At 40.3% G+C, this 19716-nt stretch overlaps 1 protein-coding gene across 1 annotated transcript in view; it reads right to left on the bottom strand.

Annotated features, from left to right (window-relative positions):
• Positions 1-306: 306 nt before the first annotated feature.
• The window catches only part of LOC149458321 (N-acetyllactosaminide beta-1,6-N-acetylglucosaminyl-transferase-like), a 54152-nt gene continuing 34742 nt past the window's right edge, over positions 307-19716 (bottom strand). The window contains exons 2-3 of the mRNA XM_089682180.1: positions 9229-9318; positions 307-1930 (exon numbers count right to left, since the gene is read on the bottom strand). Coding sequence (XP_089538306.1) covers positions 1740-1930; positions 9229-9318 — 281 coding nt within the window. The 3' untranslated portion in view covers positions 307-1739. The remainder of the gene's footprint in view (positions 1931-9228; positions 9319-19716) is intronic.

The following is a 19716-nucleotide window of genomic DNA, read 5'->3' as shown; positions in this document are numbered from 1 at the left end:
CATATGTGACATGTATATCCCAGGAGGCATAGTCTTAGATTCACAAAAGCAGGACGGTGTCACACCTATCTGTGCATCATCCTGGCAGTAGACGCTCGATGATGTCATGGGTGCAAATAACAGTGCGTGACCTTAGTGGTGGCAGCAGAGAAGTTGACCTCAGCAGGATAATGCTCAACCCTTTCGTTGGTGGAGTATCTGAATTGAGGACAACCCAGCATCAAAAATAAATAAATAAATAGGGGGGTGAACTTTCTCTGTATTCAATAATACATCATTAATTGTATTTTTAAACTGGAAACAATGTAAGTGCATGAATTTTATTTCCACAGATAAAAATAAACAATAAAAATAAATAATAAAGATGAAAAGTCCAGTGTATTAAGTCCCAAAAATAATCTTAAATAAAATTCTATAAAAATGAAAGTCCACTTCTGTATCTTCTTTCCACTTCACACACACCACCACAAGTGCCTTTGGTGACTACCATCATCTCTTGGAAGAAGTCAGTAAAGACGAAACATCTTCGGGATGCGGATGGGCGTAAACAGAAAGTGACATAATGGAAGTGAATGACCAGAAGTGATGTCAAACAGGTGCATAGTGGTGAGACTCCAGCGGCTTTAATAATATAACAATTCTCTGTACATACAGTGGTCATGAGATTTATGTCATTTGTGATGTGCTAAATTTCAAGAATTTGTCTGGTGAGCCTCATTTTGTGTGCAATAAAGTATATAGTTAGATTTTTTTACACTATTGGAAGTGTTTTTCTCCTTGCATGTCACGAGTCTTTTGCTGCACTGAAAGTGGAGTTCAGGAGGAATGGTACCTGTAGAGGATGAATAAAGTTGGTTTGGATGCCACTTTAACCACTTGACCTCTGGAAGGTTTTACCCCCTTCATGACCAGGCCATTTTTTGCTATACTGCACTGAGCTCTTTTAACTGGCATTTGCATGGTCACACAACTCTCTACCCAAACGAAATTGATATAATTTTTTTCACACAAATAGAGCTTTCTTTTTGTGGTATTTGATGACCACTGGGTTTTATTTTTTTTGTGATACAAACAAAAAAGACCGAAATTAAAAAAAAAACTATTTTTTTACTTTCTGCTATGAAACATCCAATAAAAAATAAAAAAAATCGAATTTCTTCATAAAGTTTGGCCAAAATGTATTCTGCTACTTGACTTTGATTAAAAAAAAAAATCCCAATAAGTGTATATTAATTGGTTGGTGTGAAACTATGGTATATATACTGGAATAAAAAAAAATTATACTACTAATGGCGGTGATCAGCAACTTATAATAGGACTACGATAGTGCAGTGGGCAATTTGACACTAAGTGATGCTGGTGGGAACTGACTAACTGCCACTGACAGCACCAGTGCCACTAATATAGTGATCAGTGATAATACTATACACTGTCACTGTACTAATGACACTGGCTGGGAAGTGGTTAACATCTAGGGCGATCAAGGGGTTTAATGTGTGCCTAACTATGTGTAAAGTGTGCTGCTTTTTACTACTAGATCTCTAAAGTTTTTCATCCCTGCTTTGCATTTTGTTTTTGCAAATTTGCTTTTATTTAAGAAACAAAAAATTTGAATTTTTATTAAATTATTATCTTTACAATGTAATTTTTTTACAAAGATTTATTAATAAGATGCTTTTGATACTTTTTACAGTGATAGTCTTTATATTTATATTCTTTTGTGATTTTAATCATAGTGATTAAAATATCCAGTGATGTTGTAGCTTGGTTTCACTTTCAGCTAAAGTCCTGCGTCTTAATTTCACATCTATGCACTCCAATGTAGGTGGATATCTCTTCAATTCAAACTTGTTGGCAAATAGATTTGTTGACTTGAGGAGCCACTCTAAATCTCCTATTCCATATACGCAAACTTGTCTGACGTAACGGCCTAAAAGAGAAAAAATAGTTATTGCAGCTTCTAAGAACATTCTGTGCTGACAGGTTAACTCCATTTTCATGGGAAAAAAATACCAAATAAATAAAAAATATATAGTATATATAATTGCTACACAAGCCATATTTTAATTTAGTGTTCTCAAAAATAATTTTTCCTTTTCAATCTGCAGTACTGTAATTTTCTGTAAAATTCAAAGCCTGGAGGTGTTCCATACCCAGTCAGTTTACAGAGAACTTTCCCAGAAGTGTAGTTTCCTGCTTGTGTGATTGGCTCACCGATTTCCCCCCTGAAGTCTGCATTAAGATACAAGTCAGATTTTAGCCATCCACTACAGCAAAAATTTCATTTTTGGGGAGGTAGTCCCAAAGGGTTAATTGCTTCTAAAGGGATGTTGACACTGCAGCTTTCCTCATTAGGTCCCAGTCACACCCCCACATCATGTAATCACACAATTCCATGTGCTTTTTTTTGCACCCTTTCACACTATATGCATAGTGATGGACTACCCCAAATATGCCAAAGAAGCACCAGAACCTTTTTTGGCTTCAGGTGAAAACGCACATTTGGTGGTCGCATTTGGGTGCCATTAACAATTAATGATACTGCAAGAGTTATGCTCGCTTTTCTCGCATTCCATGGACATGTGCAGAAACATGCAAATGTAAAAAGGAGCTGTAGAGCTCCTTTAGATGGTTGCTGTGACCAGTTTTCAATGTTAAGCCACTTTTTTCTTTAATAGAAACTGTAGCAATGGCTTCTATAAATGGAGGAGCTGAGTGAAAAGGGCATAGCTGGGCTGTATTGATGAGTGCCTGAGACTACTCCTCAGTCCTATTAACCCTCCCACAGCTTAAAATTTTGGTGGTGGACCTCGGAGGAGGAGGATTACAATTGAACTAGAAGACAGAAGCTCAAGGGACACATCACACTGAAGCAGTGTAATGTCCCCTTTTCTTATTTTGTTAGATAATTTTAGGCTTTTATAAGGTCTGTATCAGGAGCTAAAGAAAATACCAGATACTTGGAGGATCATAGTGCAGCACTGAGCCAAACAGTGCTTTCACATATGTAGGGCCACCTTCTTGAGGGCCGTTTTGTTTCAGGCAGGCCTGGATTGGCCATAGGACACACCGGGCATTTGCCCAGTGGGCCGGGGCGTCAGGCCACATGTTCTAAGGATGGATTATCAGACACACACTGCCATGTTTTTCCCCCCTCCCCTGCCCTGCACACCATCACACACTCGACACGGATGGACATGAGTGGTGTGCCGTCGCCGTAGTTAGCTGTCAGTGTCTGCTAAGATGCGATCCCTATAGGTGGGCAGTGTGCGTGTTCTCCGATCTCTCCAGGGCAGTGAATGAATTTTCAGTGCACACACACCCTGCACCGCCCGGCAGACAGTGAGGTTCTTGTATGTCCCTATTTGGTGTCCTCTATCCCTGGCAGCGATCTGAGGTATGCACCAGCCAGAGAGTGCAGGATCAGCTCTCCTGCTCCCAGCTCCACAGCCAGCAGGCACTACCAGCCCTGCTGGCTGCTCTGAATATCTCCCAGTACAAGGATAAAGGTTTAAACACAGCACTGTCCTTTAAAAGCTTGCTACATGTGGAAGTCTCTACCCTTGTAAATCCCTGGGTGTGCTGATGTACTCACTCTGTCTTCCTTGCTCCCAAGCCTTGAACCCTGACTCTACCATATTTATGGGTTGGTCTCATCACTCCCAGGGCCTCCAAACCTGGGATTGGTCAGACTCCCATAAACATGTAGATTAGGTCTCCAACCCTTCCACCCACTGGTTTCTGGAAGATTTCATTGTCCTCCAGAACCAGTTGGAGGCAATAGAGTCCCAACCTGTTAAGCCATCCAGCCTGACCTGCAGTAACCCAACCTAATTACAGACTTGCAGAGTTACCATAAGTCATAAACAATAAATTTACCTACACTATTCTAGTAGCACACCAAAAGGTGCTAGACATAGAAAGTCCATAGCCCTGTTCAACTTATGACTCCAGTGAATCATACCTTACACAAAGCTTTTTTCTTAGCTCTTGGCAACTGAACCGAGTGGTGGAGGGAGGTAAGTATATTCTGTTAATTAGGGCTACATTAAAATGAACCCTCTTACCCCTTCCTAATACCTTCCTGAGCCCAGTATTTATCCAGCGCTGTGCCTGAGAGTAGCAGCTCTCTCATTTCTCTCTCCTCACTGGACATGGAGGCAGCAGTGGGAGCCATCTGCATCTACTGCTGTTGATAATCACAGCCTGTGAGGAGGGAGTGGAGGGTGGGGCCAAGCAGCACTGTATGTGTCAATAGACACACACATACCAGCTTGGAATCAAGCCCAGATGAGTGACCCTATAACAAGCAGCTTGCTATGGGGCACCCGGAAGGGAGGAGGAGCCTAGAGCACTGGCAGGGGACCTCAGAATTTGAGGTTCGGGGCAAACCATTTAGGACCAGAGCAAAGATATATTTGCATTTCCGCTACATAGTGTAGATCAGTCATTAAAAGGGTGGGGGTGCAAGAAATTGCTGGATTATTCTTTGATGAAGCATAAAATTATGCTCACTGAAATGTAACCCCCATGTAATATGTATATATACTGCTAAAAAAAAAAAGGAACACTTTTTGATCAGAGTATAGCATCAAGTCAATTAAACTCCTGGGATATTGATCTTGTCAGTTAAGTAGCAGAGGGGGTTGTTAATCAGTTTCAGATTCTTTGGTGTTAATGAAATTAACAGGTGCACTAGATGGGCAACAATGAGACACCCCCAAAACAGGAATGGTTTTAAAGGCGGAGGCCACTGACATTTGTTTCCCTACTCATCTTTTCTGACTGTTTCACTAGTTTTGCATTTGGCTAGGGTCAGTGTCACTACTGGTATGAGGTGATACCTGGACCCTACAGAGGTTGCACAGGCAGTCCAACTCCTCCAAAATGGCACATCAATACGTGCCATTACCAGAAGGTTTGTGGTGTCTCCCAGCACAGTCTCAAGAGCATGGAAGAGTGGGTCTGTTAGCGGAGCGTGGTGATGGTCGTTGCCATTTTGGTACACCCTGGAAGTATAAACCCATATCAATACATGTGTTTGAGGCCTGATTTCAACTGATGTGATGTAAGTGTTCATTTGGCATTTCTCCATTAAAGTTTTTGCTTTAAAATGACTACACTATGGAAGTGCTCTCTCTTTCTCCTCTGGGGTGAGTCTGAGCTGGCTGATGTTCCTGTGAAAAGGATTACCATTACGGTTATATGGTGAGGAAGACCGTATTCCTGTGATCGGTGTGATTCTATCATATTGGGTATCTATTGGGAGTGTGAGGCCTGAAAACTGTGTGGCCCCTTGGGGTCTTGGCGTGGAGGTGAGGAGGCATTTTAGCCTGTGACAGATTTATCATTCATTTCACCCAGTTGCTTTGTTCGTTTGGAGTTGGCGGCCTATTTACATGGACTTTATGCTGATTTGATGATCACATGTTTATTTTGATGGTCACTCAATATTTGTTATGTCACGTTGCTTTAATTATTTTTTGTGCTTATTGACGCACGTTTATTTCCACTGTGCATTTTTCACTGGCATCAATCCTGATTATAAGGTGCATTTTTAGTTTCATGCACCTTGTATAATTAGTTTTGCACATATATTTCTTTGCTTTTTTGATTGTCACAGTTTTCTTTGCACGGTGCTTTTTGTGCCCTTTTATTTAGGACGTGTTAGTCCTATTATGTTGAATACATTATTTATGGTCACTCATTGATTATTGTGCACGTTGTTTTCATCACCATCCATATTGCACTTAGCTTGGTCTGGTTTAAGGCCGTTACATTTTTATGTATTATTTACGATGCCTTTATAGATTCATGCACATTGTATTGTTAGTTTTGCACATATTTTTTGCCATTTAATTCTGGCACAGTTTTCTTTGCACAGTGTTTTTTGTGCACTTTTATTTAGGACATGTTAGTCCTATTATGTTGTAATACATTATTTATGTTCACTTGGTGACTACTGTTCACGTTGTATTTCATCACAATCTAAATTGCACTTAGTTTGGTCTGGGTTCAGGCCTTTACATTTTTATGTATTATTTATGTTCATTTGTTGATTATTACTCACGTTGTCTTTGCCACAGTTCATATTGCACCTAATTAGGTCTGGATTCAGGCCTTTATACTTATCACCTTTGTTTTGGGGTTATTTTTTCTGTCTCCCCACTCTTTGAATTATTGTGTCCTTAGTACTATTGATATTAGCGCAACACCATTTTATTTGTTTTGTTTCCAGGGGACAGGCAGTTACTTTGTAATGTACAGCGCTGAGCAAACTATTGGCGCTTTATAAATACTGTATAATAATAATAATACTCTAGGAGAGCTGGACAGGGCTGTAGAAGGTCCTTCACCCATCAGCAGGACCGGTATCTGCTCCTTTGTGCAAGGAGGAACAGGCTGAGCACTGCCAGAGCCCTACAAAATGCTCTCCAGCAGGCCACTAGTGTGAATGTCTCTGACCAAACAATCAGAAACAGACTTCATGAGGGTGGCCTGAGGGCCCAACGTCCTTTAGTGGGCCCTGTGCTAACCACCCGGCACCATAGAGCTCGATTGGCGTTTGCCATTAAACACCAGAATTGGCAGGTCCACCACTGGCACCCTGTGCTTTTCAGAGATGAGAGTAGTTTCCCCCTGAGTACATGTGAGAGACGTGAAAGGGTCTGGAGAAGCCATGAAGAACGTTATGCTGCCTGTAACATCGTTCAACATGACCATTTTGGTGGTGGGCCATTAATGGTCTGGGGAGGCATATCCATGGAGGGATGCACAGACCTCTACAGGCTAGACAATGGCACCCTGACTGCCAATAGGTATCAGGATAAAATCCTTGGACCCATTGTTGGACCCTGTGCTGGTGCAGTGGGTCCTGGGTTCCTCCTGGTGCATGACAATGCCCAGCCTCATGTAACAAGTTCTTGGAGGATGAATGAATTGATACCATTGAATGGCCCCCACGCTCGCCTGACCTAAACCCAATAGAACACCTCTGGGATATCATGTTTTGGTCCATCCAAAGCTACCAGGTTACACCTCAGACTGTCCAGGAGCTCAGTGATGCCCTGGTCCAGATCTGGGAGGAAATACCCCAGGACATTTATTTATTACAGGTACTTATATAGCGCTGTCAATTTACACAGCACTTTACATATATATTGTACATTCACATCAGTCCCTAACCCTCAAGGGGTGCACAATCTAAGGTCCCTAACTTATATTCATACATACACATACTAGGGCCAATTTAGACAGGAACCAATTAACCTACCAGCATGTCTTTGGAGTGTGGGAGGAAACCCATGCAGGCACAGGGAGAATATGCAAACTCCAGGCAGGTGGTGCCGTGGTTGGGATTTGAACCGACAACCCTAGTACTGCCAGGTGGAAGTGCTAATCACTTAGCCACTGTGCTGCCCAGACATCTGTTATCTCATTAGGAGCATGCCCCTACATTGGCAGGCATGCATACAAGCACGTGGGGGCCATACAAACTACTAAGTGCCATTTTGAGTTGCTGTAATGAAATTTCAGAAAAATGAACCTGCCTGTTGCATAATTTTTTCTCTTTGGTTTTCGGTGTGTCTTTGAATTCAGTCCTCTGTAGATTGATCATTTTCATCAAACAATAGGGCATCCTTATGTTTCTAACACATTACCCAGTCCATATCAGTATAGATATCCAGCATGATATTTTTCCCCATAGATATCCTTTATGTTTTCAAAGTGTTCCTTTAATTTTTTTGAGCAGTGTAAATTTACTTACCAGCCACTCTATTAGGTACACCTGTTCAATTGCTTGGTAACACAAATTGCTTATCAGCCAACCACAGCAAATCAATGCATTTAGACATGGTGAAGACAACTTACTGAAGTTCAAACCAGAATGGGGAAGAAAGGAGATTTAAGTGACTTTGAACGTAACATGGTTGTTGGTTCCAGACGGGCTGGTCTGAGTATTTCAAAAACTGCTGATCTGCTGGGATTTTCATGCACAACAATCTCTACGGTTAACAAAGAATGGTCCAAAAAAGAGAAAATGTCCAGTGAACGGCAGTTCTGTTTAAAAAAATGCCCTGTTGATGTCAGAGGTCAGATGGCTTTTACTGAGTTGAGTTCAGGGACTTTGGCAAAAAAACGCCAAAAGCTCCTGAACTCACATTTAGGAGCAGCAGTGTATATGAGGCCTTAGGATAAAGGTTTTACATAAATAAATAAAGCTAATCATTTTAAGCACCTCTTTCAATTTTAAATGGTTTGTCTCATCACTCTAACTGCAAAAGAGCTTGTTCTATTGAAAAGCAACAAATTTACTGGATCGCTAGATGAAAATAGAAGAAAGAAAGCAAGCATAAAATATTAAACTAATGCTGCCATCACATCTAAAAATTGGTAGGATGTAATATACAGTAATAAATGTTTTCTTTTGGGTTTAATACTCCTTTAACAAGCATATGATTTTTATTTTTATGGATTATGGTTGAGGATGATGATCTTTTCTTTGTCTAGATCAAGAAGAATGATCTACGACAGAAATATTGCACAAGTGAGAGACTTGCTGAACATTTTGTTTTGAATTTTTCTGTACTATGATGGACATTGTATTGTTTTTTCATATATGGTGACTAATATGAAATAAATTGCATGTCATACTACATTATATACAGAATAAATTACTTAGTTACCAAAAACAGTTCTGTCTTAAAGCATATACATATATTTGTAATTTGTTCTTACATGACCTGAACTTGAGAATTGGTGGAATTGCCCAAGGCAGTCATTGTATGTTTCTTGTGGTATGCAAAACTAAATAAAAAAAGATCTGCGTCTCATCCCTTCTATTTTGCATTTATGTATGTGGCAGTACTTGCGAGCTTGCTGGATGTCAGTGCATGGACTACCTGTTATTGGATCACATGCAGCTCTCCATTTGTATATAAATATTTTCTAATATATATATAAGTTTATCAGAGTATGTTTTTTAATTAAAGAAAAACTATACCTCATTGTGCTGACTTTTTTGCTTAACCGAAAGTTGTGATCTGCCACCATTGTACTGTAAGTGAAAGCTGAAGACACCAGTAGTTAAAATTTTAAATAGGCATTTAAAAAAGGACAGGCTTCTCTACCTCCTGGGAGTTGTTATATCCTATTCTATTGCGTGGATCATGTGTCCTGTTATCTATGACTTTCATAGTAGACTTAAAAACAATGAGAACCTATTACCGTGGCAACCATCGTGAGTGCTGTCATCACTCCACTTTATCGCTCTGAGATTACCTTCCCATTTAGCATCTGGCATGGACCCTGGAAAATCTGTTGGAATAGAAAAAAAAATATTTCATTAAAGTGTGCACATACAGTGGGGCAAAAAAGTATTTAGTCAGCCACCAATTGTGCAAGTTCTCCCACTTAAAAAGATGAGAGAGGCCTGTAATTGGCATCATAGGTAGACCTCAACTATGAGAGACAAAATGAGAAGAAAAAATCCAGACAATCACATTGGCTGATTTGGAAAGAATTTATTTGCAAATTATGGTGGAAAATAAGTATTTGGTCACCTACAAACAAGCAAGATTTCTGGCTCTCACAGACCTGTACCTTCTTCTTTAAGAGGCTCCTCTGTCCTGCACTCATTACCTGAGTGCAGGACAAGATGGCCCCCAGGAACGCCACATGCCAGCAGCAGATGACAGCATAGAGAATCTCCCATACACAAGATGGCCCCCAGGAACGCCGCACTTCCGGTTCCGCTGTCATACGTATTAAGAGTGGAACGCACGCTGGCTTGCGGCATTCCTGGGGGCCATCTTGTGTATGGGAGATTCTCTATGCTGTCATCTGCTGCTGGACGCACTTCCGGTTCCGCCGTCATACGTATTACGGCACTTCTGGTGAGTGGAACGCACGCTGGCATGCAGCGTTCCTGGGGGCCATCTTGTGTATGGGAGATTCTCTATGCTGTCATCTGCTGCTGACTGTGGGATCTGTGGAAACTACCCTTGATGTTGTGACAATTGTGGATTCATCTTATGCAATTAAAATGCTGATTTTTATCTTAAAGAATGCGAGTGGCCTGGTACTTGATTAGTGATTTAACCAAGTGTTGCAGTATTACGCTATGTTATTCTGTTTTTCCCTACATTATACTGAGTATTTCTGGAGAGTGGAGTCTGGTGGTCCTGCAGACTGGAAGTTGGCTTTCCTTTGGTGGAGTGGAGATCTGGAGGCTTATTAACTGGGTCTAGGATCCCAAAAATACCTAAAAGTCGTTTTTTTCACCAATATTTGGTGAGTGCGGTATATATTGTTTGAGCGCTATTTTTGGTGGAAGCACATTTCTTTGGAAAGAGGACTTTTTGGGGTTTTTTAAGGATTTTTTCACATATTTTTTTACCTATTTTGGAGTGGGACTTTTGTTCTTTTAATATTAATTTTATTAATATTATTTATATCTTATTCATATATGTCATGATCAAATTTGTTTGGGGTGTAACACATTAATCAATATTTTTTTGCGCTGTTTGTGTTGTTTAGATATATTATTTGATGTAGGTTTGCACTGATGAGAAGCAGCACTTATTTGTTTTATTTTGTTTAAATTTGGCGCTGGTGATTTATGGTTATATATGTATGTAGATACCGGGCTCATGCAGTGACAGATAGCACCTATTCCTAAAGCTGACCATACACTGATTGAAATTCTCAAGTTCAGCAGGGACTGGCTGAATGTTGATCAGTGTGTGGCCTTCCCTTTTTTTGATCACTTCTAAAAAAGGGACAGGTTAGAAAATTTTGCTTGATTAGTGGCAGCAGCCAATCAGAATACAATGCCTCGGAGTGGAGGGGGGTTAGGTTGGATTCCTCTATTGCCAGCAGGCTGGAGGCACAAGAGGAGTAGTAGTTGGCAGACATTAGCCTTAAATTCTAAGTGTAGATTTGAAGAAGAGTGAAGAATAGAGGGGAAATGTATGGGCTATGAGCTTTTTTGACTGGTCCGTGCACTTTATATGCTGTGAGATAAAAAAAAAATCCCATAAAATCCAATGAACCTTTCCTGCTTAGCTATTCTTGTTTTCAATTACAGGAGCCATGTGCAGAACTCTAAAGACTTCAGCTCCATGCTATGATTATCTTGCAGATTGATTTCTAAAGTGCTACTAAACACACACTATTTAATTTACATTATTCCTTCTATTTCTGTATGTGGATGATGGCACTGTAATTATTTTAATTAAAAAAACCCAAACATCTAAGTACTTTGTTTCTAATTGATATATGGCTGTGACGTGACCCAGCTCTTTCTCAGCCTGTTTGTAGGAAAGCATAAGCAGGAGGAGCTTCTAGTCCTCTGCTTCTGGTCACGTATTCATATTCAAAATACAAATAACAGCCTTTGGGATACAGAGTAAAAATAAATGATTAGTATCAATAAACCATTTTAAATCATCATACAAATATAGATTTGAAATCAAATCTTTATTTTTTTTTGGCAATAACATGGTATGGGTGTACCACTGCCAGTCACAGACTGGGTCATGCCCCTCCAGCCTGTGTCTTCGAATAACAAGGAGGTGAAGCCTCCATCAATCTACATGTAATATCCCACCCCCACTGTGTGTAGCTGGCTAGTGGGAATGGAGGAGAAGGTGGGAATGGACTGTCATTTACCACTGTGTGTATGTCCACATGTGAGACTCTATACTCACATGGGCTGCTCAGATGTGATAGAGAAAAAATGCTCAGCATAGAAACTGCTAACTGAATATGTGTAAAGCTGCCAACACTGCACTGAAAAATCCCCAGCTACAGTGGGGACAGAAGGGGGAGATAGAGAACAGCAGGATCAACCAGGTTTTTTGCAGAATACAGAAAACCAATCCCATAGTGACTGAGTGAGTATGAACATCATGTAATACAGCATTTGAGAGTTTTTTATGATGTGGGTTTAGTTGCACTTTAAACTGGCCATAGGCGGATCAAAATTTGACCGAGTAAGCTGGAACCGCCTGAATTTTGATCCATGTATGGGCAGGCTGGTTGTACTGAGGTTGATCTATTGATCGACTTCAGTAAACAGGCATGTTGTTTTTTTTCTGTATGGTTACAGCCTCAGGCTATAGCTGCCAGTGGTGATCATTGTATTCTGTTGGTGGGGAAATCTCCCACTGTTATAATACAATAGTGCAGCAGAAGGGAATCCCCCATCAACACATTCAGTGTATCGGGTGATTTTCTTTTCTGCAAGCTATGATTAAGGCAAAGAAACTTGCTGCACAGGGGTTGCAATTGTGACCCGGCCCCACGGTGAAGGGTGCCCATGTGGCTTCCTGCTTGCCTGGATGAGAGGAACGGCGGGGGCGACTGCATATAGAGGAACCAATCTCTCCATGTTCCTACTGCCAGCAGAGAATGCCTGGAGAGAGGAGAAGCAGACATTTGTTTTTTTTCACCTTTTTTTTAACATACTGTCACCAGTATGGTACAAAGTCATAATACAACTGGTGCGGTGGTGATCAGGGACACTGACTGGTGACAGTATGTTAAAAAAAATCCATGTTTTAAATTTTTTCTTTTTTTTATGTTTTTTACATTTTCTAAAGAGTTTTTTTTACATACAGTACTGTGACCAGGGCAGTACAGTGTTACCACAGTAACATGGTACTACTCTGTTGAAGTGATCGCTTATAACAGCAATATTCACTGTAAGCAACCATTCGTTGTGAATGAATCCATTCATTGAATGTGTATTGTTGTGATTAACAGTGATTGGCCACAGATAATCACATGGTACAGATGGGCTGTGCTATATGATCACTGTGACCAATCACAGTGAGCAACACAATAGTACACATTGAATGGCTATAAATGGAAGCCATTGATTGTGTACAAATGCCATGTGATGTGCTGTGACTGGTCACAGCAATCACATGGTACTTGCAGCAGCACGGTACACTAATTTGTCATCTGCTGTGTCCACTGTACACAGTGGGTGACAGATCACGCTTTAGCACAGCCCGCTGGGCGCTTGCGAGGCGCATTCTGGGAAGGACTTCATATGACATCCACACAGAACGGAGAGGCTGTCATATTACAATATAGATAATATGTAGTTGCGAGCGCACTAAAAAGCTGCTAGGCACTCAGGTAACCAAAAAAACCTCAAACAGACAAATTTAAATATAGTGAGCGATTCATCTCCATTCCTGACCAGACCTTGATGATCCTTAGTGACTTCAGGATATTTATATACAAATGCGCATTTGATTATGCGCTCTGGTGAGTGTGCATTCTTATCACTTCTGACTGCACAAACACCAGTTTCCGGTTGGAATAAGGATTCATGTTTTTTGACACTGGCTACGAACTAATTTATACAACAATTGTCACTTTTGTCTCTGATATATTTTAGTGCTGCACTATATTTAAATTTGTCATATTACAATAGGTTGGCTGTAAAGTGCTTAATGTAATCATCGGCTCCATCTAGTGGTTATAATGTGGTATCTACCTAATTCATTCTATTTTTATAACCAAAAAACATTAGAAATGGAGAGAAAATAGTTCAATAACATTAGTTTTTGCCTCTTCACAAAACAAATGTACATGCAGTTTCACAGGATGAATAGCGATTCCATATTTTTTTTTATAAATGCACCCCTTAGTTTCCAGTGTGTTTGTCTCCCTCATATTATTTCCTCTTTTGGCCGAATGTACTTAGCCTATAGTGCTAGGCTAATGTCATGTTTCACATGACTGTCATATTGACTGTCATATGCCTTTAAGTGTTTTCTAGTTTTCTATATTTTTTCTCTGCTCCTCCTTTTTCTTTGGTTTAGTTAATGCTGTATAGATAGCCCTCCCCTTTTCCCAGAAATGAATTGCAGCTCTAGCCTCATGTCATGAAGCAGATCACATTATGATCTTTTGAACTATCGAATGTTCATTGTTGTAAGGTTCTCTCAGTTTATGGAATAAACTTCACAAGATCTACAAGATATCATCATTAAGTCACTGACTGTGGTATCCAACTGAGATTGGAGTTATCGATATCTCATCACAACTGTAAGTTACAGAGATCACACTTTCAATGCTTAGATTGGAGAGACAGAACAGCTGCTTTTTTCTATTGGTCAACTGTTCTTTAGCTCTTTTGGTTGAATGTTAAGACTATTTTTTCTATTGAATATTAATTGAATAAAACATATTACAAAAATTACAAGTTTTATTTGTGACTTTTTGCACAATTGCTGAGACATTCGCTGTAAAACTTTATTAGAAATAGGCTCCAAAGTATACAATCGTAGCCTGTAGATACATAGCATAAATACTGGCATCGACACTTGTAAATACAAAAGAATAAAACATACATAATAAAAAATTAACAAGTATATAAATCTACTGGCACAAAATAGCAGCATGTTCGAAAATTAAAAGCTTAATAAATCAGTACTCAAAAAAATAAAGCTTAAAAAAAGCAAACCTTATACACACACACACACACTCAAAAGTTTGAATAACCTGGTAGAAATCGTAACATTTTGGCACTGATATTGAAAATATGACTGATCATGCAAAAAAGTGTCTTTTATTTAAGGATAGTGATCGTATGAAGCTATTTATTATCACATAGTTATTTGGCTCCTTGGAGCGTTTGGCTTTGGTAGAGACACACAAGGTGACACACACAGGTTAAACTGGCAATTAAAGGTTAATTTCCCACATCTGTGGCTTTTTAAATTGCAATTAGTGTCTGTGTATATCTAGGCAAAGAGTTTGTTAGCCCTCACGTGGAATGGAACTTTATATAGATGGAAAAAGATAGAAAAAGATAACCAAAGCCTTGAATATGCCAGATAGTACTGATCAATCACTTAAAAAGTGGAAAATTCAAGGATCTCTTGATACCGAGCCAAGGTCAGCTAGACCAGGAAAGATTGCAGCCACAACTGCCAGAAGAATTCTTTGGGATACAAAGAAAAACCTACAGATAACCTCAGGAGAAATACAGCCACTGCTCTGGAAAAAGACAGCGTGGTTGTTTCAAGGAGGACAATACGATGATACTGGAGCAAAAATGAGCTGCATGGCACACCTTAAGCACAAAGCCTGTGGTTACAGCAGAAAAAGATGACGTTTTTGGAGTGACTCACGGATCATCAGGCCACTCTGGGGGGGGGGGGGGGGTCTTAAGCAAGCGGGGCCTCATGGGCAACTATTAAAAAAACTGCACACTGTCATTGATGCTAAATAGGATGATACACAGTATTAAGAAATAAGGGTTTGCAGACTTTTAAACAAGGATAATTTCATTTGTTTCCTCGTTGCCATGTTTTGTTTTATGATTGTGGCATTCTGGTATGACCTACAGTTGGATATGAATCCCACAAGAAATAAAGGAAATGTGTTTTGCCTGCTCACTCATGTTTTCTTTAAAAATGGTACAGTATTTATCTATCTTTACAGTATATTTAAAATGTATTACTTCTGTCCTCTAGTGGTCAGATAATGTAGCACTACATACCTGGGTACCATACAGGAAATAAATACATTTCTCATTTTCTTATACATACAGTACAGTATATGCAGATGGCAAAAAAACTATTGAAAAATCCTTTGATCAGTTGTAGATCAATGGTAGTTTACATCACAGTAAGCATTGCAAAACCACAAAGTTACAATGTGATCAAAAATCCTGTAATTAAGTGTAGCATGACCCCCTTGAGGGCTGAGTATTTTTTCAGGTTCCCTGTCTTGGGCCTGCCTTGGAAGCTCAACCCTTGCTGACACCACCTTAGACCTTTGACCAGGAGAAACCTCTGGCTGCAACCATAAAATAGACTCACACACAGTTTAAAGTGAACTGATATTTTGGCTATATTGAGGTAAAAATGCAAACACAGTAAAATGACAAGAAAGTATACGCATAGAATAACAGCTAACTCTCTTAGAAGACTCAAGTAAGGGTTGCAACACAGCACAACTTCAATCAATTCTTAAATGTCCAGAAATCAGAATTTAAACAGTAGCTCCAGTTCTGAGACGTTTCTTCCCAAGTGAGCTGAAGGGAAACTAACAAATTGCCAGACTAACTCACGTTTGGGCTCTCAATTACTGATGGGTGGGTTTAACTCTGAGAAAAGAAAGAAGCTCTTTAATTAGATATGTCAATGTCCCTTTTAAACTGAAGTTTCCGATCTTCTGCTCGCTCGATGGGGCCCTAGTAGGAGCACATGAGGATTTAAATCTTTCTTGATGTAAAGGAAGATTTTTTCAAGAGAGGGTGAGCACAAAGCAAAGGGAACTTCTCCTTTAAGTGATGTTGAATTTGGATGGTACTTCTTTAGCACACACAGAGTGGACTGTAAGGTTAGGCTGAGATTGAGGAAAGTACGTAAGCAAATTTCTACAGGGGTTACTTCCTCTTTAACCCCCCTGGCAGTATTCCCGAGTGTAGCTTGGGATTAAGTTTCAGTATCAGAAGCGGTAACCCCCAGCTACACTCAGGATTACACTGCAGTGTTGCTCTGGGATCCCTGGATCACTTACCTTGTCCTGTATCCCCGGCCATGTCCTCCTGCTGATGCCGGCATCCGTCTTCCGGGTTCCGTACCCTGCGAGCGCCAGGATGTACGGGGGATGTAACCGGCGGGAGATTCAAAAATCTCAAAATTTTACATACACATAATACTCTAAAATCTGATACTATTACATTACTGTATCAAACCATTTCACATACATTTTGTCCCTAGTGCTTTGTCCTGTGCCTTGCCTGTATGTTTACCGTCCTTTCTGCCTGGAAACTGAGAAACGTCCATGGCGTCCAAAAAGCGTCCCTTTAGGTCAAAATCAGTTTTAGACCAGCTAGAGAACAGCGATAGTAAATTAGAACCACTTGCAGAATTGAGCGATAATGATTTGTGGGGAATTTCGTCATCAGACACTGAAAACGATTCTGCAACTGAGCTCAGTGATGTGCGAACTTGGCGCTATATTTCAAATATCAGTGTTTTTGGTTTGATTACATTATCAAATAAAATGTATTATTATTATATTATTATTATTATTAATGATTATTTATTATATTATAGTTTATGATTTCGTGTTTCAAATGTTATCATACCCGGGATGTTTACTAGACTCTTGTTTGGACAGATTTCAGTGAGTTATTCCTAAGAATTACAGCCTACAATAAAAAAACAACATATTTTCATTGAAAACAATTAGAGATGAGCGAATTATTCAAAAATTCGATTCGGCTGATTCGCCAAATTTGCGGAATAAATTCGATTCGATGCGAATTTATTCGCTGCGAATTTAACTTATTAAAAGGGTTTCTAGGCTTCAGAGAGCCTTTACATTAGTGCAGAACACTGTACCTTTAATTTAAATGCCCTTGGAGTCTGCTGGGGAAGAGAAATAATACTGTCAGTCAGTATGACATGCAGATGAGTGCCGTCGATCTTAGAATCACCGCACACTTCACTCATTTGGGCAGTCACGGGGCCAAAACCAGAGTGTGGAGCCACAGTGTGGCGGTGGAGGCAGCAGCAATGGGAGACCATACAGCACCCTATGACAAAATGGAACCCACCAGCAGTGTGAGGAGACCTGAAAGTGGCACATGGCAGAGTGTGGCGATGGAGACAGCAGCAATGGGAGGCCGTACAGGGACCCATGACACACTTTTGACCTGGCAGCAGCATGAGGAGGCGGTACAGGGGCCCATGACAGATTACGGGCCTGGCAGCAGCATGAGGAGTCGGTACGGGGGCCCATGGCAGATTACGGACCTGGCAGCAGCATGAGGAGGCGGTACAGGGGCCCATGGCAGAGTGGCGAAGCGTAAGCAGCTTAATTTGAAGGCCATACAGAGGCCTATGTTAAAAAGTCCCCCCAGCAGCAGTGTGGGGAGACGACTATCAAGAGTCCAATGGCAGAGTGGCGGAGCAGAAGCAGCTTCAATTGAAGAAGAAGAGGATGAGGATGAAGAAGAAGAAGAAGAAGATGAGGATGAGGATGAAGAAGAAGAGGATGAGGATGAGGAAGAAGAAGATGAGGATGAAGAAGAAGAAGAAGAGGATGAGGATGAAGAAGAAGAGGATGAGGATGAAGAAGAAGAAGAAGAGGGTGAGGATGATGAAGAACAAGAAGAAGAAGAAGCGGATGAGGATGAGTATGAAGAAGAAGAGGATGAGGATGAAGAAGAAGAGGATGAGGAAGAAGAGGATGAGGATGAAGAAGAAGAGGATGAGGATGAAGAAGAATAAGAAGAAGAAGAGGATGAGGATGAAGAAGAAGAAGATGAGGATGAAGAAGAAGAAGAAGAAGAGGATGATGATGAGGAAGAAGAAGAAGGAGAAGAGGATGAGGATGAAGAAGAAGAAGAAGAAGAAGAGGATGAAGAAGAAGAAGAAGAAGAAGAGGATGAAGAAGAAGAAGAAGAGGATGAGGATGAAGAAGAAGAAGAGGATGAGGATGAGGAAGAAGAAGAAGAAGAAGAGGATGAGGATGAGGAAGAAGAAGAAGAAGAAGAAGAGGATGAGGATGAGGAAGAAGAAGAAGAGGATGAGGATGAGGAAGAAGAAGAAGAGGATGAGGATGAAGAAGAAGAAGAAGATGAGGATGAAGAAGAAGATGAGGATGAAGAAGAAGAAGAAGAAGAAGAGGATGAGGATGAGGATGAAGAAGAAGAAGAAGAAGAGGATGAGGATGAAGAAGAAGAAGAGGATGAGGAAGAAGAAGAAGAAGAGGATGAAGAAGAAGAAGAGGATGAGGATGAAGAAGAAGAAGAAGAAGAAGAAGAAGAGGATGAGGATGAAGAAGAAGAAGAGGATGAGGAAGAAGAAGAAGAAGAGGATGAAGAAGAAGAAGAAGAAGAGGATGAGGATGAAGAAGAAGATGAGGATAAAGAAGAAGAAGAAGAAGAAGAGGATGAGGATGAAGAAGAAGAAGAAGAGGATGAGGAAGAAGAAGAAGAAGAAGAGGATGAGGATGAGGATGAAGAAGAAGAAGAAGAAGAAGAAGAAGAGGATGAGGATGAAGAAGAGGATGATGATGAAGAAGAAGAAGAAGAGGATGATGGTGAGGAAGAAGAAGAAGAGGAGGATGAGGATGATGATGAAGAAGAAGAAGAAGAAGAGGAGGATGAGGATGAAGAAGAAGAAGAGGATGAGGATGATGAAGAAGAAGAGGATGAGGATGAAGAAGAAGAGGATGAGGATGAAGAAGAAGAGAATGAGGATGAGGATGAAGAAGAAGAGGATGAGGATGATGAAGAAGAAGAAGAAGTAGGATGAAAATAAGAAGAATTCCAGTACAGCAAAAAGTGTATCTGCAGAGAGCTCCGCTATTTCTGACAGTTCTCTGACAGTTCCTTCACATTTACAGCGGTTGAAACATTGTATCTATTTGTTTCCGAATAAAAACATCTGTATCCTAAATGGAAACAAATAGATACAATGTTTCAACCGCTGTAAATGTGAAGGAACTGTCAGAGAACTGTCAGAAATAGCGGAGCTCTCTGCAGGGACACTTTTTGCCGGCTGTAGAAGGGATGAAAATCGGCCGATCGGGGAAAATTCGATTCGTGCATCCGAAGTTTGCTAATTTTCGGATTCGGCGCGAATCGAATTTTTCCTAATATTCGAAACGAATTCCACTTCGCCAAGTTCGATTCGCTCATCTCTAAAAACAATGTACCACTTTGAGCAC

The sequence above is a fragment of the Staurois parvus genome, unplaced genomic scaffold, assembly GCF_062004578.1.
Source record: "Staurois parvus isolate SC_StPar_1 unplaced genomic scaffold, SC_StPar_1.0 ptg000287l, whole genome shotgun sequence".
Classification (NCBI taxonomy): Eukaryota; Metazoa; Chordata; class Amphibia; order Anura; family Ranidae; genus Staurois; species Staurois parvus.
Note: the sequence above shows the minus strand (reverse complement) of the source record. Positions and strands in the feature narration are given on the sequence as shown.